This window comes from Malaclemys terrapin, chromosome 2, assembly GCF_027887155.1.
Source record: "Malaclemys terrapin pileata isolate rMalTer1 chromosome 2, rMalTer1.hap1, whole genome shotgun sequence".
Taxonomy (NCBI): Eukaryota; Metazoa; Chordata; order Testudines; family Emydidae; genus Malaclemys; species Malaclemys terrapin.
This window is the reverse complement of record NC_071506.1, coordinates 99,376,820-99,402,367: the sequence shown is the minus strand read 5'-3', so window position 1 is coordinate 99,402,367 and position 25,548 is coordinate 99,376,820. Positions and strand designations below refer to the sequence as shown.

At 37.1% G+C, this 25,548-nt stretch overlaps 1 protein-coding gene across 2 annotated transcripts in view; it reads right to left on the bottom strand.

Moving 5' to 3' along the window:
- Window positions 1-25,548, bottom strand: part of ZNF407 (zinc finger protein 407) — a 442,554-nt gene that overhangs the window by 261,000 nt on the left and 156,006 nt on the right. For both annotated transcript variants that reach the window (XM_054020189.1, XM_054020190.1), the window contains exon 4: window positions 6,541-6,615. In XM_054020189.1, the coding sequence (XP_053876164.1) occupies window positions 6,541-6,615 (75 nt within the window). The remainder of the gene's footprint in view (window positions 1-6,540; window positions 6,616-25,548) is intronic.

The following is a 25,548-nucleotide window of genomic DNA, read 5'->3' as shown; positions in this document are numbered from 1 at the left end:
ATTCCTCCCCAAGAAAACTATTAAAAATAGAGCTAGTTGAAAAAAAACAAAAATTGTCATAAGGAATGCTTTTTTTTAATTAAAATTTGAAATTTGGAAAATTTCACCCAGTTCTAATATAAGGTCTGGCCAAGGAGCAGCAGAAGGTAGTATCAGGCTTGATGGCAGGATCCAGCAACTTCCCTGTTGGAAACTGGTGCTACTAAAGTGCTTCCTGGTTATTTATATGAACCATACCTATGGTGGGGAATCTTTCAGAACAACACTAAATGAGATACTTTTGCTGGTTTTCTAAAAATGACAGCATAATTCTCTGACAACTATTAAGAATGGCTGTCATGCAAGCTACAATAAGGACAATCAAAATCTTATGCTTAATGGTGTCATAATGTGATCAACTGCACCAATAAAGAATGGATTTTCTTTCCGTGTACAGCACTGTATATTCAACGATATGCAAATATGAGTTTTAAGATCTTTCAAGGCATCAGGTCTGCCAATAGCTACTGAGGAGGAAGCATGTTGGCCTGAATGGACGAATGGTCAAATCTTAAATTACCATGTAACTAAAAAGCCACAGAGTGCTATGTAGCAGCATCAGAAACTTAATGCCAGATCTGAGTCTTCATCCAAAGAAGAAGGGAATGGGTGGACGTTTCAGTTTCTTTAGGTGAATTAGAAAAGGTTTTGGATGAAGCGCTTCACTCATCTCTGCTTTTAGATCCAAAATAGAAATACCCACGTCAAGTCATTGACATTTAATTATAAAATAGTAAGGGGTAATTTTTCTAACCATACATGGGATTTAAGTTGGATGACTCCTTTTGTGTTTTTATTTTGTTTTACCAATACTCTATTCATCATTGTGGAAGTTTCTCTCTTAGGGTTAATCATGCTCTCTAAGAAATAGCATATATTCTTGCATATTTTAGGATGTCGCCTACTGCAAATGTGTAATAGTAGCTCATTTTCCAAAATGCATAAACTCATACCATGTGCTGAAGAGTAGAACTGAGATACTCCTGTTTTTAACCTAGGATAAGCTATGGTTTTTATAAAAGTGTTTTGAAGTATATATTTCATCATTATTTAATAAAACTCAGAGATACTTAGACTGCAAGTAGATAGCAATGTAAATTTATTTATAGGATGTTTATTAAGAGGCTCTCAAGTTGAAATCATGATATGGTCTTTCAGTTCAACTGAAGATGATTTGAAACCCATAGACGCAGCTAGCCATCTCAAATATGCCAGGGCATACAATTTTTAATTTCCTGAGGGACACATTTCTTGTAGAGACTGGCAGCTTTCTTTGTCTTTTATTAACATCCTATTGAGATCTCTATATCTAAGTCCACCAGTGATGATAGTGATTGTAATAGCTCAAATGTAATGGCATCTCTACCTCAGAGACTATGGGCATACTGCCAGCAAAGGGCAATGTATCGACCAGTTGTGTACAAATTTCAAGTCAAAATTTACCCCCAGTTATCTCAGAGTGATATCCCAGTATTTCCCAAGTCTTCCAAGATGAAATAACAGAGTTTTCCCAGAGATCTCTGTCAGTAATTTTGGATAAATGTTGATTTTTAATGGTAACTACTGTATTCATCCCTATCACAAACATTCCCATTATAGCATTCTGACTAGTATTTTAAAACATGTCAAAATATTTAAAATCTAAGAACAGCCTTATATTTACAATCTTACAAAAGATTCTTGAAAACACTGGCCCAGATTCTGCAAAACACTTGCACATGAGGAACTTTATGCCTGTTAACAATCCAATTGAACTTAATGGGATTACTCATGTATGTCAAGATACTTCTTAAAAAAATACTTCTTTAAACTTCCCCTTGTAGACTAGATAATTATATGATAACCACAACTAGTTATGTTCTTTCATTAGTATACTACTATAAAAAATGTACTGGATAGATTAAATAGACAGAGTTCCAGTGAACAATGAAATCATAGTTACCATGTTCTACAAGATATATAAAATAAATACTCTACAGCAATTACCCTCATTCTGTAAAAATGTCTGGAGGACAGTTAAATGTACCTCTTCAGATTAAGCATTTCTAAACCTGAGCCACGCTTCATAATTAAAAAGTCGCTTAAGATGATGAATGTCCTAGTGGCTTTTAGTTCATTTTGGAAGGGGTGGGGGGGAGGGCGGGGCAGGGAGAGTGCGTACACACACACACACACACACACACACACGTGAGCTCAGAGATACATTTTTCAGTGAAATCCTTCTTTGGCCCAATTTTGCAACACGATAATGTCACTGCTGACTTGTCATTGACTTAACACAAATTAGAACTCAGCACCATCATTGCTCGTCTTTTCCCTCACCACCAGACCACATTGTCTACAACATATAATAAAAGGTGTAACTAAAGATTTATCCTGCCAATAAGATATACTTATAGTTATAGGTCCCATGAAGATTACTGACACTGAACTACCAAATATGTACTGGCCTTGAACTTGGTAGATAACATACCAGTTTTGAGGCACATTCAAGTTGACAATAAATCAGTATCACAGTTCCAATAAAATTAAAAAAAAAAACGTAGAGGAATTTTTGTACAAAAATGTTCTCCTTCTGATTTAGCTATCCTCTGGTAATGGACCATAATGGTTTAGGCAGTACTTTTTGTTGAAATACATAAGCATTTCACTATAATTCTCTTTACTATAAGCTTATTTGATTTTAACTGCATTAAATTTTGTGATAATTTCTCTTTTTAAACATGTTTTCCCTTTCAAATAAGATCCACATAAAAATGTTTTAAGAACAACCTTACTCATTATGCATTATGCTTGCTTTCCTGATTTGCATGAGCACATGCTGAGCACTGCCTCCAAAACACCTTCATTTTGTGTATCATGTTGAAGATTAATACTTGTGGAGGATGTAAAGTTGCAGAGAATAAGCTACCGAAGTCCAGCATCACTGCATGGATTACAAAAGGTTTTCCTTTTCTCAGAACTGTCACAGTACTTGTCATCAAAAATACTTTGTTAAGAAGTTTGTTAAAAGAACAACTAACTTCTCAGTGTTTACAGTATTTTAGCATTTTTTTCAATGTACCCTTTTGAACTTATTTCAGTTTTCTGTTTTTGATGATAGTCATGCTGACAACTTTTTTTGGTCCATCGAACTCTGTAGTACAATTACATGAATTTACTTTTAATAAATTACCATCTTTGCATATATCAGTCAAACCATGAAGACTAAACACTTGCAAACAAAATGCATTATTAATTTAATTGTCACAGCCTATTTAGCTAACTTCTATTAGTATTTGCTAAAATAGGCAATGTATCAGAGGCCAAAATCTAATTCAAAACATAAAGAATAAACTGATTATATTGTCCTAGAGAAATTAAAATATAGCAAGCTTGCAAAATTATAGTCAAGGCATTAATGTTTTAAATAGGTAAGAAAACTACGTAACTTAATTTAGAGAACAATTATGCCCGAAGTGATGGTTCAACATGCTGATGAAGAGTTTCTTTGGTTCCTAAAGCCATTAAAAGACATCACACTCCTTCATAAAGTGAGGGGAAATGTGGAAAGAGAAAGAGTGGTGTTTGGGCATTTACTGTACTAGATTATACTGCTTTAATCTTACCCATCACCAGCAAGGGACTCCTACTAGGAAATTATATCGCTGTTATAGTCCTGCCACTACTACTTGATGTTGCTGTACATTAAGAGGACATGCCAGATAAAACAGTATTATGAATAAGAAATATTCAAAGACAAAATAAGGGATTTTAAAAGAAGAGAGAATAAGTCACTCAAAAATCACTAGTTTATGCTGGCCGGGGGAAGGGTAATAGCTGCAACACAGTATGCTACCAGATGGGACACTGCGGTTAGTGTCCTGAGCTTGGTTCTTTGCTCCCAGGGCAGCAAGGGCTTGGAGTGCTGTGAAAGAAGCTTGCTAAAGCCTGTGACAGGTGAGAACACAGCATGTCACTCTCTTGCAACCCTACATTGGCTGATGGTTCAAAAAGCCTTTGAGGAATGTGGGAGAAGATGGGGGGAAACAGGAGCATGTAGGAGGGCTCCAGAAAAAAAATAACACAGTTTTAGATTAAAGCATCCATTGTTTAAAGAATTCATTTGAGATGGTGAACACTAAAAATGTGCCTCTCAGGATCAGATAGTGTATTTGGAGATCTGATGTGTGCATATTTTATTGTACACATATTCACAAGGGTAATACAAGTTATTTCAATGCAGTATTTATGATGAATAGGCAGTAAATACCCCTTTGTAGAAAGATATATTTGAATAGAGTGCTTCTCGTGACAACATAAACCACAAGAGCAAAATATTTTTCAGAATTCCACTGTGCCACCAAAAAAGATAACAAATATAAACTAACAGTTTTCATTTAACAATTTATACCAGTTATATCTGATTTGATGTAAATGTAATAATTTTTCTTCCATGCCTTATGCTATAGTCCAGAAAAAATGGAAATCTGAATAATTTTGATGTAATAGTGCTATAACTAAAATTCTGCTTGAACAAAGCATAAGAGAAAACTTTGCAAAAAGGCTTAAACACCAAAAGGGATAAAGTGTTAAAAATACACACTATCCATATATACAACATATGCACATGCCAGAGGATGATCGGTTAGTTTAATATTCTATATTAAGGTCATTTGAAAAGTAACGTATGGTAAATTCATGGGGAAAAGGGCCTGATCCACTTCCATTTCTAGTGTCATTAATGGGAGCTGAATAAGGCCAAAGGAAAGTATTTTGATTGTACCATGGAATTTTTACTACCATACTGAAGCCACCATTTACTTTCCCTCTTCTGAACAGGAACTCCTCTATCTGTATCTGAAGTTTTGAATGCTTTTCAGTTTAAAACACTTCTTTGATCATGAACAGGGTGCATAGGTAATGCTTGAAGAAGTAGCATGGCTCACAATCCTGCGACACTTACAAAAATAACTAATATTCTAATAAGAAAAAGAAGATTTTAGAGTTTAAAAATACAGTAGAAGTAAATCAAAATGGCAGCTGCCAGGACAATAGTTAGGGCTTTGATAGTTCTATAATTAAAGTATGTCACAACTATGAATTCTGTAACAAAAAAAACATGATATTTAGGGCATCCTTAAAACATAAAATATCCTGGTGTTAGTTACCCATTTTCCCATGATTTTTCCAAAATTTGGGTCTATATATGTCCAGTATAATGGAGTATGCTCTTTATTAAAGGTTTTTAAATATTAGCTAAATGGTATTACATACCTGAAAACAATGTTTGTAAAATAAATATTTGACATTCTTCATAATTTATTGTAAAAAAACTGAATAGTTAAAATATTGTTTGCTATGATACTTTTCTTTTTTAAATAAAAAGCCCCTAAAATATTAATTTTATATTGTTTATTATGGCAAAGATATAACTTTTCCATTTCTTGCCATGATAAAACATTTTACCTATTCCTGGATTCTGATCTCACTGCACTTTTACAGTGATGAATACTGTATGTATGGAACATCTACACTGGTGAATACTAAACATTATTTAATTGGATGATTTCAGTAAACGTTTTGTTTTGTTTTGTTTTGGCAGTCGAGAAACGGTTAAATTTCAATTTGCCTAAAAAGTCATTAACTCTATGTAGTGGGATTAGCTATGATGCAAATGAGGAGCAAAATCTGATATTTGATGACCTAGTAAACATAGTACTGTTTCAGTGATAAGATATTTTTAAAATATGAAGCATTCTAGGTACATTTTAAAAGAGAAAAATACATTTTTATAAACAAAACTTGTAAAAACTTATAAAAAACTTGAGTAAATGAACAAACATATAGAAATTAGAGATGGGCCAAAACCTAACACCAAATTCCTCTGGCCCTACCCTCAAAATTTTGAGAAGGTTGGGGGATTTTTGTCTCCAGATCCCACACTTATCTCTGTGGTTGTGACTCCAGTGAATCAATAAAACCTAATGGGGCCTATTTTTTGGTTTGAAAATGTAAAATATTCTATAAACTTATAAGCACCAAATCCAAAAACAAAAATGGGTTGTGTGTAATTTTGGTTTTGTCTTTGGGAAGGCAAGACACAACTACTGAAGTTTTGCCCAATATGACTGCCTGGGCCGTACTCTAATAAAAACAAAATTAGATCTAGCTCTCATTGGAGTCTATGGGAATGTTTCCATTGACTTCAGTGAGCATTCGATAAGACCCATGGAGTCCCCAGTCAGCAAATCATTTAAGTATGTCTTAATTCCCACTGAAGCTTAAGTGCTTCACTGAATAAGGACCAGCCATCCCCAAACCTATATTCCATATGCACACAACTCCAGTGGGAATTTTGGGTGGGCTAGGAATGCAGGATCATGCCTATATATTATATAAAATAAATGTATGTATATGGTATATTAATAGACTCCAAATCAGAGTAGTTAATACATCTTAAAAGATTTTTGCAGTATACATAAACACATTTGTGTAAACTAGCAAAATAGTGTACTTTACCTTTCTTTTGGTGTTCCAACTCCATGCTTGCCCAGTAAGTGAGTATTTAAGTGTTTTTTCATCACAAAGGCCACCCTAAAAAAAAAAGATTAATTTTAATTGGCTTTTACCAAAATATTTGTAAAAATGGGTGGAGTTATTTTTTAAACACATACTTAAGCATATTTTTTTGAAGATTAAATCTAATCAGTTAACTGTTAGATCAAGATATCATAACCTACTTTTAAATTTGAAAGTCTATACCGTAATAACATAAATTTACAGATCTACATCAAATCTGGGGTTTTCTTACACAGATATACAATAAAACAATTGTAAAAACAAATCACTTGTCAACATATGCAACAATTTTGTTCTTGATTCCCTTTGCAGTTTAAAAACACTTTATGTAATATACTGAAAAACAAATGTATTTTTTACCTATATAACATTCTCTAACCTTCTATTTATTTAACCTTAAAACCTGCAACCCTTCTTTTTGTGAGTAGTCCCATTGACTTCAGTAAGAATGCTGCATGAATAAGGAGAGCAGGATCAGGCCTTTAATCATTACTTGTGTTTGGTCAACCTTCAAAATATTACTTATTTAAGGAGATACATAGTGACAAAAATAACAGCATTTGTAGTGCTAGGATTTCTTTTTGTGGCTATGGGGAGATAATGTTTGTGATTACATTGTGCACAGGAATTTTGCCCAAGTGGCACCAAGACATCATCATCATCAACAACAACAAATGTATTACCCGACATTATGCCTTATACCAAACACAAAGCAGTTCAATTGCAGTAATTTAATTTTTGTGACATACGTAATGAAAAAGATAGAAGCCTATTGAGTAACGTTCTTCTGGTGATAACACCATTAACATCAATTCAAGGATATCATGTGACTGCTTCAAACAATTTAGATATCAGACTGAAGCTTCAAACTAAAATGGTTCTCTTGATAAGCAAAAATTTTACTGCTGTAACTTTCAGTGTGAAAAAGGGCTTGCAAACATTTTTGTTAATTATGTATTACAGCTGTCCTTCATAAAGTTAATTACTAATAGCTGAAAGGCAATAGAATCTATTTGCATATGTACATGAAAGGCATGACATATGCAAAAATATGATTTTAATTAGCATTCTATGATATGAAGGGCTACAAATCAAACTGGCATGTTATAAGATTTTTAACATTAAACGCTGAATTCATCTGGACATGTTTGCACTAATGGACAATGCAAGGACTGTAAAACACTGTAGCATTATGGCATATATGAGCCACAAAAGCCAAGAAAGAGTACTTTTCCTTTACAAATATGTTAATGTATCTTCTCCATGTCTGATCTACTTTGGGCACTTTCACATTATTACAGAGAATCTCGTTTTTGTGAAGCCTTCAGGGTGTAAGAATATAATTCTGTCTTTTTAAAATGATAGTGACTTCATTATTTTTATAAGAAGACATTAAAAATACCAGGGACTCTCTTTTTTTTTCTCATATGGGATTAATAAGTATGGACACCACAATCTTTAGAAACCTGAATAATCTATCACACTATCATGATTATTACTATGCAAATGTCATCAGAATTATTGTACATAAGGAAAATAATTGTACTGACATAAAATTCTGTGTTCCAACAGTACAAGACATTCCAAATTTACTACTGTTGTTTTTGGGCAGAAAGCAGAGTCATTTCGACATTGCTGTAAGTATATCTAACACATTTTAAATTAATAATATTCTTATTTTTAATCAGAAACCTCCATCCTCTCTCAATTTTCTAGAAGAAAAATAAAAGATACTAATGTTTGAGAGCTACACAATAATCAAAGTTGGGAGGAGCACAGTTTGTTATTTACATGGCGAAGTGTCATTATAGTATACTGAATGTAAAAATCTCAATCTCTTATGCAATATTTCCCTAGGAAACTTTTTCATCAGAATCTGGGCACTTGCGAGTTCCAAATGAAAAACAAAAATGTACTACTTTGCCCATTTCTGTAGTGGAAATAGAGAAAAAGCTGCATGTGAAAATCGAACAGGCAAGGAAGAAGGGGGAAAAGGCCTTATTTCTAATGCTGTATAATAACTGATCTCATGTGAACAGCTGAATATCTGCAATGCTCCAGGTCTGAGTAACCATTTTGCTGCTTTTCCATAGCCCAGACAAAATGGTAAAACAAAGATGAAAACAGCCACTGTAAGTGTTTCAGGAACTGCCATCAGGTTCCCCTTCAAATGTAACGCTAGGGCTGGATACTGAAAAGCTCAGTGCTTCCTGAGACATATTGAGTGCTTCATGGGGAGCTAAGGGCATTCACCATACCTCAGGTAGTGTTCAACAGTTTGCAGGATCAGGCCTTAAATGATAAGGTTGCCATTTTTAAAATAAATTAAATACATGAACAATAATTTTACACAACATAATAAATACAAAGACACTTACTTAAGGCAAAACATTATTTTTTCTAGAACTCAGCCTCTACGTCAAGATGACAACTCTGGGCTTCAGAAGTACAGCAGCTATAGATTTTTGGGAAGATCCTAGGCTAAGGGGGAGGGGAGAGGGATAGCTCAGTAGTTTGTGCATTAGCATACTAAACCCAGGGTTGTGAGTTCAATCCTAGAGAGAGCCACTTAGGGATCTGGGGCAAAAAAATCAGTACTCAGTCCTGCTAGTGAAGGCAGGGGGCTGGACTCGATGACCTTTCAGGGTCCCTTCCAGTTCTCTGAGGTAGGTATATCTCCATATATTAAGTCCACTCTTATGGGAGGCAGTGTCACCAAAGCTCCAGCAATGTTACCAACTCTTGCAATGTTATTAATAGTCATGATATTTGGTAGTTTTCTCTAAAGCCCAGCTTCTGGAACCATGTGATGACTTGAAAAACCTTAGCTTTCACTTAAAAAAAAAAAGTGAATTTCTAGCCCTCATGGTTGAGGAGAGATTCTTGAAAATGTGAAACAGACTCAAAAATCTGAAGTCCAATAAAAAAGCAGATTTATTGCTTTTTAAAATCTCACAATTTTGGGGGGCCTGCCCCATGATTTTTGAAGGGTTTGGTTTGGCAATACTGCTAATGGTACCTGGGCCTACCAGTCAGCTGCTTGAGCAGAATCAACTCCTTTAAAGAGCAGCTGCATGGACCACTGGACTCAAGGAAAGGAAGCTCACCAGTCCAAGAGTGAGCATGATTTGATGGACTAAGCAAGAAATTAAGAGTAAGGGACTAATCACAGTGCTCACAAGACACTTTCTGTGGCATCTGTCTGGTCCTGTGGAATTGGTGGCAAAACATTCCACAGACTATTCTCCCCCCGCCCCACAAAAAAAGTTCATTAGAAGGAATGAATTAAAGATAGCATGCAAGCTAGTCTGGTAGGCCTTCACATATGATCTCATAGAAGCTATGCACCATTAGAGTGATAGCACTATAGACCAGGCATGAATAATTTCCATTGCAAGTTAACACAAATATTATATATTTTTTAAAAACCCTCTTTAATAAAAGACTTGTGTGTCACCAAGGGAGTGAAGTGAATTAAAGATTGACACAGATCATTTATACATGAAAGCTTAGATAGTTACAATTAATGCATAAATAGAAAGTATTAAAGTGTCAGGAAAGGAGTCATGATCTACTATTCTACTTAAAGTATAAGTTAAATTTTAAAAAGTTACATCAATGACGTAATTTGATTTCTTAAGTATTATATATGTTGTAAGAAAGTTAGGAAATGTACTGCCACTTTATTTATCTTTTTATGATCAATGAAATATTGCTTTTGTTTTGATAAGACCAGAAGTGGATGAGATTTTTATACAATAGTTAGGCAATAGAGTTGGCACCTTTCTAACTGCTGGTAGCTGGACGGCTGAGGCCCCACCCCTGCTCCACCTCTTCCCTCAAAGCCCAACCCCCTTCTCTGCCTCTTCCCAAGACCCCGCCCCTTTCTCTGCCTCTTCCCACAAGGCACCCCCATGCTCTACCTCTTGCCCCCAAGTTCCCTCCCTCACTGTTCGCTCCTCCTCCCCCCCCCGGTCATTTGCTGGATTATCTCTACCTACCTTCCCCTGCCCATCTGGGCTCACTCTGTTCCAGGGCTGGGACAGGACCTGCTGCAGCCTGACAAAGAGCCTGCATGCAGGTAGGAGGCGGCTCTGGCTGAGCAGGGACCAATATAGGTTAATGACCTGATTCCTCCCCTTGCCGCACAGTAAATGGACTTTTGGTGTCCGGTCAGTACATCACAACTGGACTTTCTGGTCAAAAACTGAGCAGCTGGCAACCCTAAATGGCACAGAAGCCCAAACCAGGTAAAAACCCAGATGGGTGGCAGTCCTACTAGGCAAGCTAATTTCATGTTTAATAATATTGTTACAAAAAATAAGATACTATGGATTTAAGGGTGGAAGTTAAAAACTACTGGGGGGGGGTTAATTTATTTTATTTATTTATTTATTTATTACATAGAGTTCTCTTACATGAGAGCATAGAGCTGTGACATAAGGGTCTGTTAAGAAGATGTCCTCTGGCACTTTGCCTCCTCCACCCCTGGATGTGGAGACCAGTTAGATGGTCATATGTTGGGTGGAAGGAGCCAGGGCCTGACCCTGAGAGCACTAGTTCCAAAACTTTCAGAGTGGTTTTCACGCTAGCTGCTGTGACAACTACTAAATGGAACTCAAATAGTCAAGTTTTACAAGGAAGATCATAACCCACAAGTATCTGATTCTGTTTAATAAAATGTGTTTCTATACATATAAATTTGTGCATGCAATTAGCTGCTGTGTGCACCAGAATAGAGTTTTGCACATATAAATCACTGCATGATCAAATTTTACAGATCTAATTTTGGTGAATCTTTGATTCTGAGTGCTTAATTCACTAAACTATGCAGAACATTGCTGCCAAAGGTCACAAATCTTGCCTCTATCGCAGGATGGCCTATTCAGTAGGTCAATTTAAGACAACACAGTACAGAAATTTGTAAAACTGGTTAGGAGGCAAAGGTTTTATACAAATAAGCTGTCTTTTTCCATGCCGCACAAGTCTAAAATCCTGGGAATTTCATGGCTGTTTGCTGACTTTGAAGGGTCCAGGCTGGATTGCCAACAACTCTCTTACAGGACTGTACACAAGAAACTCAATTTAAAAGTGAAATATCTGGCAGGGTTGAGTTTGTTGTGGAAGATATCCACTGATCTGAAAGGCTGCCGGCCTCCCATGACAGAATGTCAGGTTCTAGCTCCTTAGATGGAAAAAGCTGGTCTTTTCTGCTGACTCACCTAGCAGCTGGGTCTTTATAACAGGATAGTTTGGCCCTTATGGGTATCTCTACATTGCATCGGGGACCAAGCCTCCCAGCCCAGGTCCACAAACTTATGCCAGCAGGGCTTGTAAGTAGCTATGTAGACTTTGCTTTGACATTCAGTTGGGCCTGGAGCTCAGGTTCTCAAGCCTTGGGGCAGGGGGAGAGGCAGGAGACCCCAATATCTTAAGAGATCAAATGCGCACTGTCACCTACCCCCAATGCCCCTTAAAAAAAACAGTATGGTGACTCAATAAGACTAACTCTGGAAACTGTCAATGTTGTGCCTTATTTAGCCAGAGAGGATGCTATTAATTAACAAGTACTCACATTTCTCCCTCCCACCCTTTCCTCATCTACCAGCAGCACTCCCACTCTTAGGACTGACTCTGTGACAGAGACCAGAAAATTGTGAATGGGTGTACAGGCCCTTACAACTCTACAATAGAGCTATCCCTTCATTGGAGACTTATTATTATTGAATTAGGTCCAAAAAAGCAGAATTTTAGGAAACAGATTTTAAATGGATACATAATAATCAGCAAACTACAACCTTATCTTCTAGAAATCTCCCCTCCTATTTTTTCTGTTTTCTTTGTAAAGGTTCCTTGAATGAAGCTGGGTGCACATGGGGAGCAAGTTGAAAATGAAAATTCTCGAAATATGGCAACATTGGAGCAATACTTTTCTGTATATCTCATGCCCTGGGTACACCTATGTGGCATATCTGTCACTGATCCTGACCCCGTTTGAACATAATTATGGACACAGGATTGTCAATGTGCTGTTCAATGATCTACATCAATCTACAGAATAATTTACTGTCTGTATCAGACAGATCATTATGGATGAGTTGCACACTATCAATCAATCAGCTCTGTTGTTCCTGCATATTCCTGTGTCTCTCATCCAAAAGAGAGAGAACTGTCTCTCAACATGTTTCAATTGCTGTCTTTCTATCACCAATCTGTGTTGCTCAAGATGTAAAAGAATTATTAGTTGCATGGCCGTAAAGTGGTGGTGATAGGCAGGATTGTCTCCTTCCACCTCTTCTAGTATAGAGTCGTAAGCAGAGAAAAGGAGAGTGGAAAACAAACATATCTCAATTGCTGTGCATCAGCTGGTCTGTGAGTAAGAATTCCCTGAATGGTTTGCCCATTCAGCAACTGGTGATGGGAAGATGTACAGAATCCAAATCCAGATAGTGATACCACTATCAAAGAAGAGAGCTACGCGGAATAAGCGGGAGATTCTATACAAGGTAAAGGTTGGATACAAGATAAAGGTGGCTAGCTAACTGGAACAGGGCTCCATTGTTCCTGGTACATAAAGACCAGTACTGAGGAAGCACATACTGCACCTCCTAAAAGGAGGTAGAAAGCTGCTTGAGAAAGCTAAGAGCCCATGTCCCTTTTGAAATTGGGCTTAGCACCTATGCCCCCTAGACACTTTTGATAATGTTATGATGTGTCCCATAGTATCTAGAAGAGGTTGTACAATAAAACACTATTGTAGACTAGTATGCGAATGCAGATTTTAATCAATGACAAAGCAGAGTGTCATGCATACGAAACATACATTTGGGCCATGTAAAAAACACCCACAGTAAACTTTGGGATGCAAATCCGTAAGAATGATAGAGCAGAGCACAAAGCATTATCTATTTCATGGCATTATGATAAGCACCGTCAGAAGGTCATGTCTGCTATTTCAGGACACAACAGAGTACAATCTATTGTTGAAACCAAGGCAAACATTAGCCAGCTTAATGAGATTTACAAAATTTACTTTAAAATAAAAAAAAAGTGGATCTTTCTTTGTTGTAACTATGACATCTAAAATGAATGATACAGAGTTTCAAGGTTTTATTTTTTTCCTTAGAATTTCACTGGAATTAGGAGAACTCTAATATTATTCACAGGAAAATATTATCTAATGAACAGGCTAACTAAAAATTAATGACCTGTGAAACAGGTCAGACAAAAAACAAACACAATGCAATCAATTTTAAGGAACATGTGCCTTTTAATTTTCCCCAAACACCTATGTTTGGCAATGAAACTGAAGGTCTTCATGCATCATTACTAAAAACAACAATCCACTTGAAGAAAATTTTGAACTCAGTGGGCATTTCTTGCAATACAAAATAAAAATGTAATATATTATTTTATCTTATTTTTGTTCTTAAAGTTGAAAATCTCTGCAGAAGGTGACTTGATATGCAGAACATCTAAAGACCAATGTAAACATCCATGGATCTATTATGAATAGAATATACATCAAAAGTTGGGCTATGCTGGTAAGTTCAATTTTAATAAGTAGGAGTCTATTTACAGTACATTACTCACCTCCTTATTTTAGTTTAAAAAAAATAAATAAACATCTCCCCACTTACTTTACTTGCTTAGTGAGCATATTAAAAAGATCTGAATAGTGGCAAAAATGTTGACGTCAAAAGGTGTTCACTCTGTCAAGTATCCACTTTGCAAACATATGACAAAATTAGCACCATTACAAGATATGTTTGTTTCAATATTCAGAGGAGTTAATGAATGTTAAGTGATAACAGTAGGCAGCACAGCTATGTAATTACATTTCAAAACACACCTTACCAAATTACTTCTAAGCTAAAAGAATCACATGTTCTATTATTTTTCACTGGCTGTCAAACATCTGTATACTGTCACCTCTAACAGGTGTTTGGTAATCTAACAGCTGCACAAAGAACTAAAAAAAACAATGCGTTTTGTATCAGTGCTATCACCCTCCCAGTCTACCACAACACAGAACCTGTTTTCATAAATTGTGAAATGCAACCTTAGGCTTAGTTTCACAGAGTGCCTTGCATCAAGAACAGATTATCATCAACATACAAAAAACTGACAATACCTGAGAACATGACTGTTTGTCATGCTAAACAAGGGTCTCTTATTGCTCTCAAAATAAACCAAGATTTTCAGGTATTTGCAACCTGAACAAAGAGTTGGTCTACAGATTTCACAGCTCAGAAGATTCCCTGTCTCCCAACACACTCTCTCCCTCCCCCAAAATTTCCAACCCCATACAACGGTGACCTGGTTCCCCCTGTTGACAGCAACAAAGGGGCAAATGTAGTTGGCAACAAAAGTCATCAGCCTAGACATTGTGACCCAAAGCATTACCGTGAACCTTTATTCGAGGTTTATTTTCATTCAATTCCATCCTCTACATTCCTATCTCTATTCTACAGTATGACCTACTATCTAAAAGGGATGTGTTGGAATGACATTATTCACCTACCTCTCTTCTTCAGTCACTGAGACACAGAATGGCATTACTAGCAAGACAGGTGAGAGGACAAAATTAGTCATACATTTTGGGAGGAATCCTGGCCCCGTTGAGGTCAGTGGTGAAACTCCCAAGGGTCAGGATTTCACCCAAAATACATGATTGATGTTGTCATCTCACTTCTCACCAGTAATGCTCTGAGTCTCAGTCTCTGTCTTCAGAAATGAGCACTCTTTCCCCAAACCAGACATTGCCTTTAATCTGGCAGTTTCACATTGGGCCTTGCTGTCCTTTCAATCACATGAAAAATATTCTTTTCTGCTAATACAGAACATTAGCCCAAGGCACTAGGTCATGAGAATCCCAGAATTTCCCGTTCCTCACAAACTGTAAAAAATTGATGAAGGGGGAAAATCAGGCAGAGAGGCTTGTGCCTATGCCACTTTACATAGTGCTTTTCTATTGGGTTTGGTACTGCATCACATTTTGCTCTTCATCAGAATCATCCCTTCCAAAGCCATCTTTAACAGGCACTCACATCCACAACCATCTCTATAGTCTCTGTGCCATCCCAGTGCCTGGGTGAGAGGTTCCTTTGTGAGAAATAGCTGGCTTAAGATCCAGGTAGACAAGTGTAGGTGAAGATGCCTGTCAAAGAATTACCAGGAAGAGTAATTACAGTAAAAGCTTTGTTGTGAGAATGGGGGGTGCCGGTAAGTCAAAAATTCCAGTTAACTAAGAGGGAGGGAGTTTGGGTGTAGGAGGGGCTCAGGACTGGGGGTTGAGGTGTGGGAGGGGGTGTGGGGTACGGGCTCTGGGAGGGAGTTTGGGTGTGGGAGGGGGGCTCGGGACAGGGGATTGGGCACGGGAGCGGTTTTGGGGTGCTAGATCCAGGCAGCACTCACCTTGGGCATCTCTCCAGAAGTGGTGACATGTCCCTGCTGCTCCTGGGCAGCTCTGTGCACTGCCTCTGCCCACAGGCGCCACCCCCGCAGCTTCCACTGGCCGCAGCCAGTGCTTGGGGCGGGGCAGAGCAGGCGCAGCGCACGGTGCCCCCATGGCCGTTCTTCCATCTAGGAGCAGCAGAGACATGTCGCCGCTTCCGGGGAGCCATGTGGAGCCAGTTAGGGAGTCTGCCAGCCCCGCGCCAACTGGACTATAAACTGGACTTTCAATGAAGATCAGAAATGCCGGTTTATAGAGCTTTCCAGTTGGTAAAGTGCTGGATAACACAGCTTTTACTGTACTCCCATTATCAGCCCTTTGACAGACAAGTTTGTAATCTCTGCAGTTTATAGGTTCCAGGCCTGCTCTTATATCCCCTAGGGACAGTGCTGGCCCAAGGTACCTCTCATCATTATTTTCAGTTCATCCATTTCTTGCAAACTAAGCCAAAGCTATTCATGCCTTTTTACATCCAGGCTAGAATATTCTAATGTATTCTCTATGGGGCTACTCTAGTACATCACAAGGACCAGGAGAAGTGAAGATGCATTACTGAAGAAAGCATTACTACCCTTTCAAGTAGGCAGATCAGCATGGGTGCATTACACTCAGACTCCATATCCTGCACTGTCTTTCACTCCATTTCTTGATAAAATTCACTCTGTTGATCCTAAGCCATAAATGGCCAGTGACATGACTATCTCAGAGACCACCTATCCTCCAGTCCTGGCAGTTGGCTTCGGATAGAATACTATTGGTGCCTATTCTCAGGATTGAATTCTTGTGTACAGTTGACATGGCAGAACTGGTAAAAGGCACAGAGCTTTGTTATTCATTCCTCCTTGCAGTTCACCACCATCTGATTTGGTAGATTTTAGTATTCAGGGCAAAGCACACATATTCAGTGTCACACATGTCTTTAGCCCATAAGCAGACATGGACGTAGCTGATGGGCAACCTGGTACTTGACTAGTGGACTGATCTTTCTTAATCAATGGTGCCATTTCCATTCCCAGATGTTACCAGACACATGGCTGGTAAGTGTGCCCAGTTTAAGTCTTTATCATACACTTTAAAGAGTATGGTTTTGTCTTCAGCAAGTTAAAATAGAGCAAATTAAATTTTAAAATGTAGAAACGGAAGTGGGAGGGAGGCATTGGAGAAGACGGCCTATGTCTCTTCCTTGTTATATCTTAGCTGCTGACAACAGGTGCAGTCACTGCTGCTGCCCCTTCTGCTTCTAATAATTTCTCTTTACCATGTCAATGCAGTTTCCTGTCCCTCAGCTTTCTCTGAGCTAAGTTATATAGAAGTTGTCCTTTTAAAAGAAATATTTTTCTCCTCTTGGACTGCAATGCTGACATTTCTAGGGAATTCCAAGATTTTGATCAAATAATTATAATAATTTACATTTGTTCAGTGAATTATGTTTTAAGTATATGAAAGTGTTTTACAAACCATTCAAACAGAGCACCACTGAAATTAAATTATTTCAGGGGTGTAGATCACCAACACACTATCACAGAGCACTATAGTGGGTGAAATGGAAATTTTGGTCTAGGACTCCAAGAATTAAACCCAAACTGTCATGAAAAGTTCCATGTGATGTTAAGGGTTAATTTTTTTTAAAGGCAGACTAATTGTGTTTGAATACACATATAGTGCAAATTCACTTACAATTGAGATATTTGCACATCTAAATTGTTCATTTACGTGTCTAACTGTTCACTTGTATTCACAATACCTGATAGGCATTCACAATCAAGGTAGTGGAGCATGCAAATGTAAGCATGTTATTGTTTGCTCACTTTTGTATATGCAGGTGAACCTCTTTTTGGATAATGTGGCCCTTACTGTGGTGAGCAAAAATGCCTCCATTTTATGGTCACATGTGAAAGACTCATACATAGCAAATTGTATGGAACATCACGTATCCACTGAAATCAATGAAAAATGAAGAACCAATTTGTCCCTGTGAGAATCTGAACTCACAGTTCCATATAGCTCTCAATATAGATAGGCCTCAGGTTCAAAATACTTAAGTCACTCCCTGAAAGAATTATAACAATAATCCACAATAACTTCCTGTTTCAATGTAGAGAACAAAACTAAAATAAAAAATATCAGAATTTTCACAATCAGCTTCATTCCTGAGATTAGCAAAGACACCAACAACCATGACTAATTGGATAAAATATCTAGATTTTTATGTACTGCTCCTACTAAGGATTCAGAGGTAGAAAGTCATTTGGTAACCCTGTGATTTTTATAGCATGGTCCAGAAGTTGATTCTGTAAACAGCAAACAGCAGATATAGAATGCATGGAGGAGGGGAGCTGATTTTATAACATTACAAAGAAAAGACTCCAAAATATTAAGCAGGAAACAAATGGCTGGGTGAAAATGCTATATTACAAAATTATTGTAAAAACCTTCAAATTGCTCTTCATGGGGAAAAAAGAGCCCAGTTTGCCAGTTAACCTGACAGTGCACAGTTCTGTGATAATAAGATCAAAGGAACCTGTAAACCCAAGGCTCTAATTTTCTTATGGCGAGTGTGTAATATTTTGCAAAGTAAAATTGACTGAGATGGAAGCTATTTTGCATGGTACAGTGGCGATGGCTAACAAATGAGAGTTTTGTGGGCTGAATGTTAGTCCCCTGCCTCATCTGCCACCCCTAATGACAGCAGCCACCTGCTGTTTTATTGTCACAGCTGGAGCCAGTTCACACTCCTTGGTGCTGAGCTCTGCCCATGAGCGCCAAGCTCTCGCCTCGCCTCATTACTTTGATGAACTTTTTATGGTCAGCACCCATGAAGACCTCATCTAGGACTATGCAACCTAGACCGGCTTCAGGGAGTGCTTCCAGCTAGCAGGAGGTGATAATACAGAGTGACACTAAGGCTGTTACTGTCTGTCACTTTGTCAAGAAGTCACTGTACTATACTTTTGACTCTACAGGGCCCTCAACAGGTAACATGCCATGAAATTCTCATATATAATAATGTTCTCTTTCTTTCTCTTTCACTGCAATGTAAAGCTCATATCACACTGGCAAAATGAAATGTTTTTTAATGGTAGATGTTACTATAAAAATCTAATGTTCTGTTTATGACTGCAACTATGGAATAACAAATTTCTACACTCTCTAGATACAAATCCCCTGCCTTACTAGAAAATATCCTGCTATTACAAAAAAACAAACAAACAAAGAAACACCACCACCACCAACATAAAAGCAACGTTTTAAACTTCATTAGCAAACATATTTAAGACTAAAATTTACAACTTTTATTTTACGGGAATGGGGATTGTTTCTTTATTTTATTAACCTAAACAGTGGCAAGCATAAACAAACAAAAAAATCACAAACTGTTAAATTCAGTTACTATCCAAATGAATCCACAATAGAAATAAATTAAAAACACTAAAAAAAAAGCTTACTTATTAAACAGGAATGTATTAAAACCATGATAACCAAGAAAAATCTTTATTTACTTCTTTTTATTCAAACATACATATGAAAGTCAGTGGCCGTCTCTTTCCTGCTATTTAAAACAAATACATTCATTTGTATTTTAAAAAATCTTACCCTAACAAAAAACAAACAAACAAATCTTGAGTTACCATATTCATAATTAATATTTTCAATCTCTATCAGGAAATTTCTTATTTTGAGATATTTATAGCAAAATATTTTATACTTGATTACTGGAGTTTAACCCAAGGTTTCCTTTCACCAGGAAAATAATCTTTTTGGTGTTAACGCAGCTTTACATTTGCTCATATTTACATATATCATTAAGATTAATATATGTGCTATTAATAATAATTTCATTAGCATTCTGATATCATCAAATAACATTTTGAGTTCTGAGTGCCTGTAGGCAGTTATAAGCCTTAAAACAGAACATTTTCTGTATTCATTGTTTAGCAATCCAGCTGATCAGTTTTGACAAATTCATGCAATGTTATAAGCCATTAAACTTGATTCAGTTTTATATAGAAATTCCACCCAAAAATGCAACTTTTTCTTTTTTTGGTATAAACTACTTATTATACCCGTTTCTCCCCCCCACCCCTTATCCCCCGCCGGCCCAAGCAGAAACAGTGTGCTCTCTTTTGTTGAACTCCATTTTGAAATTTCCCATGATTGCAGTGTTCAAAATATTGGTATTTAGGGTAATGATCTAGAAAGGGCTGAGCACCTCTACGGTGGTATGGATTGCCCTCAACACCCATGAAAGACAGAGTTGTGAACACCCAGCACCTTGCAGGATCAGGCCCTAATTTAAGGGGCAAGAGAGTAGGAACCTTAAAAATGTTGCTGAGCCTGGACATTATTTTAAAGCTGTACAAAACAAAATAACTTTACTCTGATTACAGAAACAAATTTCTGGAAATTTTCTTACACACACTCTTCTTTACAAGCATTAATTACGGTCTAAAATACAGTTTAAGAGATAGTTTTTCTATCTCAGCAAAGGGCTCAATCCTGAGAGATGCTAAGTACCTTCGACAGGTTGCTGAGCTCCCTTCAATAGAAATTGAGGGCACATAGCTCCTTGCAGGATAGGGTTACAAAATGTATTTTTTTCTTTATTTCACAAACAAGTGAAGGACAACTAGATGAACTAGTTATTTTGCTGCTTCATAGGCGAGCTTTTTTTAAATAAACCCAGGTGACTTTTTTAAAATGAGGATAAAAATGCAGTAAGATTAGAAGCCCTATTAACTTGAACACTAAAATTACCCTGTGTATATGCTTATCTTAATTACGTTTAGATGAAAACCATTTGCATGTAAGGTGACCTTCAGACAATTTTTGTTTCTTTCATATTATTCTGACTGCCTCTTTTGTTGGCTACCTATTTGGTCTGTTAATATTCATTATGTTTTGTATCCACAAACTACTATAAAAAGGAGGATCTTGCTCTCACTGATGTCAAATGGGTTTTTTACCATTTGTCAAGGATTGGCCCTAAACAATACACACTGTTTAGTAGAATCTCTTCTTGTAAACACACACACACACACACACACACGCAATCCATTACATAACACTTTATTCCCAGTATCAATGTTCTATTTTGCATTTTCTGCCTAATATGAAAGGAATTTAAACAAAATAAATTCAACATTCTAGTAAAAAAATGGATTTAGTCATCACTATTTCACACACACTTTCATTTTTTAGACAATTTCCCTATGCAGTCAGATGAATATCTTCTTTATAATCTGCTCATCTAAAAGAACTCCAAAATACACAATTGCATGTTGGCATCTACACTGGGTATGTAACCAAGAGAAAATTGCTAATATAGGCAAAAGGAATTCCCTTCTTTTGACTGTCAGGAGTAAAGTAACTGTCAAAAGCTTAATATGGATGGTCCACTTTGTACCTTATTTATCAGCAAAGATACAGCTAGATCAGTGCGCAGTGGACATTATGATGCTGTTTCCATAGTGTAATATAGGTGAATTGCTTTGGCATAATGATCAATGGCATCAGCATACAGATCTCATTCTGCTGCTGACAGTTTATTTAAAAAGAAAAAACTGAGCAAAATTTTTTGCTCATGTATATTAAAAGCAATGGCCTAATACAGGTTTGGGGACACCTCACAGTTAATCTTTTGCTATGTTAAAAATTATTTTCTCTCTCTTACCCAGTTTCTAATCCACAGCAGAACTTTACCTCTTCATCAAAAACTACTTGGATTCTTTACCAGCATCTTGTAACAGACTTTGTCAAAGTTTGGACTTTGTCCAAACAAGTAATGTTCACTGATTCTCCTAAGTCCATTCTTTTGTTTACACTGTTACATATTTTTAAAAGAGACATTTTCTTTGCAGAAGTCATGCTGGCTTTGCCTATTATATCATGATCATCTATGTGTTTTATAGTTCTATTTTTAATTATAAATTTAAATTTACCTGGTATTTAACTTAGGCTCACTGGTCTGTAATTCCCAGTATTCCGCTACCTTCCCCTGGGTGTTTTTATTTTATTTTTTTAAGTAAAGTTCACTCTCCATACCCTTTCAATCCTAAATCTTCCCCATTGTGACTACAAAGAGTAATGCCAGTTGTGGTGATGGTTTTGTACTACTGAGACCTATTCGGATAAGGACAACAAACTTTTTACAGATTATGATAACTTTTGGTCAGTATCAAGTTGAGCTGGGTTTGAACAGGCAGCCTGGAGGTGACAGGATCTATATGCAATGACTAATCGCCTGAGACATCCAGTTTCCTGAACTAGAACTTCCTTAAAGCTGGTTCCTTAACCTATTTTCTTCTAGTCATGCTACTATTCACTTAAGATGATAAGAAAAGGGGAGCATCCTAAATTTTCCATTTAAATCCCCAAGAAATGGAACAGTCATAGCAGAAAGTCACTGATCATGAGCTGATCTACAACACAGGAGCTTCCAAAGGCAATCCTACAAAAACAGAAATAGGTGTGAAACTATTCAGACCTATGTCAATATCATACTCTGCCTGTTGTTCTTCATAGAAGGAGAACAGACAGGCATTTTTAACATACATGGAAATTGGATTTCTCATTGTATTGGCCATGAATGTGTGTGGAATAAAAGAACTGGACCTATATACCTGCGGTTGAAGAAAAAAGATGTCCATGCCTAATATACTGGAGAAATTGTTCAAGAATGATCCATCCTTTAAAAAACATGTTATCTTTGTAATGCTGCCAAGGTCAGTGTCAGTTTGAGCAATTAGCCACTTAAGTGTGAATCAGATCTGCCAAAGAGCTATTTTCTTTTTGCATAAGTATATTTGTGTGTCTGTGTGTTGGTGTTCATGCATCAGTGGAATTCGGTTGTTCATGCCAGGTCTCCTTATCATGCTTTTCTGCCTCTTTGAACTTGCACATTCCTCCCCAATATGAAATGGACATGTGTCTGCTGATAATGCCAAGATACTTGTGTTCATAAGGAATGATTTTGTGTAACTTGATTGGAAATAGCTTATTATATGTCCATTTCTAGCTCATTATATGACCCCTTCTGCCTACATAATGTTGCAGAAGCCATCCCCTCTAGGAAGTACTGATAGATAGGGGTTGCGGTAAGGAACAAAGTCACAGTGCTATATACCTGACTCTACTATTTCCTGTTCCCTAGCATTTGTAGAATTTTTCACTGTTATATCCCATTCTGGTTAGCTTACAAGCAGGAAAAGCAAAATTCCAAACAAGGATATTTTTCTAAGAAATAAACAGAAAAAGTATACACAATATATAGTATGAAAGTAAACAAGATATTCCAGGTAAAGACAGAAACAGTGTGAAATTCCTTTCACAACCTTTCAGAATGCAGGAGTTATTGCCATTGGAATTACCTGAATGAATACCAATTAGAGAATTTCACATATCTTAAAAACACTGACAACTTATTGGGAATTTACCATAATCTATGCTAAAAAAAGCATATCATGTTTCAAGCAATACATTTAAACAGCCTGCTTAGAATTTACAGATTTTATTAATTTCGAAGTAAACTTAAGGCTCGTGAAAGTAAAGGATCAACATCACTATCTTCAATCAAGTGTTGTGTAAGCAGGCACCGTGCAAGTCCCCCAATATAGCTCTCCCAAAGAACCTCAAAATCTGGAACTAGTACTTCCCTTGTACTACCTGTCTTGCTCAAGCAAAGATTGTGACAAACTGAGTGGAGATTTTATTATGCTCTTAAATACGGTCTCAACTGAGACCCTTTACATTTTCACTAGCAACTTAAATCCAGAATGCCAGAGGAGAGAGCCTGTTGTACTTATTCATAAGCATCTCCTAACCCCTAGACTTTGTTGAATAAACAGCTTAAGTAATTTTATCTAGAAGCTAAGATGGTCTGATCCTATTTACTTAGAGATTGGAGACCCAATTCTCACTTGCAGACAGTGTTGCAAATCACATCTCCATTACAAACATGGCAGCTCTGCTAAAGGGGGAATTCAGGTGCCTAGGATGACAAGCAGCATCTTCCCTTTGGGGATTCCACCTGAGAAGGGCAACCTTCAAAATCATATGGGGCTCCACATCAGCATATGGTGCCCCATCAGCAGTGGCTACTTGAGAGATGACCTGATTCACCACACAGCTGCACTCTTCCTGCACCCAGGACAGGACCTTCAGCAGAGCAGGAATTGCAGGTAGATTGCATCACTTTGTCCCTGCTCTTCATGGGCTTTCTGCCAGAGAAAGAAGGAGTGACACACAACCTTAGTTCAGTGGCAGAATCTGGTAAGTGAATTCTACCCAGTATTTTCAGGTTCTTAGTAAACTTCATTTACAAACTCCCTTCAACACAAGGCTTTTATATTTTGTTGTATCCAAAGAGCTCTACCTCTTTCCCGTTTAATAAACAGTATATATGCAGAATGTTCCTCCTCCATTTCACCTATATCCCCATTTTTCAACAAACTAGTGTTGTAAAAAACATGCATTCCAGGAATAAGTCTAAGACATTAAAAATAACTATTCCATTCTTTCAATAATTAAATAGGAAACTTTTTTATTTTTAAAAAACAGAGGTTTGACTTTTCCCAAATACCTCTGAAATTAAACCAACACTGCCTTTCAAAGAGGAGGTAGAAAAATGCTGGTAATACCATTTTGTACGTGATCTAGATATCAAGACTCAATCATAACCCATTCTTCCTCATCTAGCATTTGGCTAATGAGTGATGTCCAAAAGCACTTATAATGATAGCTGTCTAATTGTATCCTAGATCTGGCATAAGCTGAGCATGGTGACAGAAAGAAATATGGCAATTCTAAGGCCTGATCCAGTTTCTACTAAAGTTAATGATCAAACTTCTACTGATTTCAATGGTCAAGGATAAAGCCCATAAAGAGGGACAGGCCAACAAAAATGGCCAGAATATCTTCCAGATATCAAATTGAACCAAATCTGAATTTTTAAAATAAAATGTTCCAAACTTTTTAGTAAATGCAGTACATTCTTTTTCTCTTTCTCTCTCTCTATAGCAGATGACAGGACCTTTGGCACACACCGGCAAATCTTACATACCGGTATTCCTGTTCTGAGAGTTCTGTTCGGTTAGGGATACTTTTCTTTCCCAGAATACTAAGGCAATTCTGGTAGAACTACATCATAAACATAAGTACATTTTGATTATGCTATACAGGTTTACGTGTGGTAAGGGGAGACCTGGTAGGAGAGCCAAAAAGTCTGAGAGGCACACACTGAAGGGCCACTCACATCTTACTCACATTCAAAGAAAGAAGGCGGTACGGAAACAGAAAGACACAAACAAAAATAAATTAGCTACAGCTTTCTACTCTCCAAGTCTTTTCCTTTCCTTTTTTCCCATTCCTGTCATTTCTCCTGTTCTCCTATCTCAATGTCTTGTTCCTGAGTTCTGTATTTCTATAAATATGTAAATATCTGTAAATATCCTTTTTTCCTGCTCTCTGCTCATGTTCACCCCTTTATTGTACTG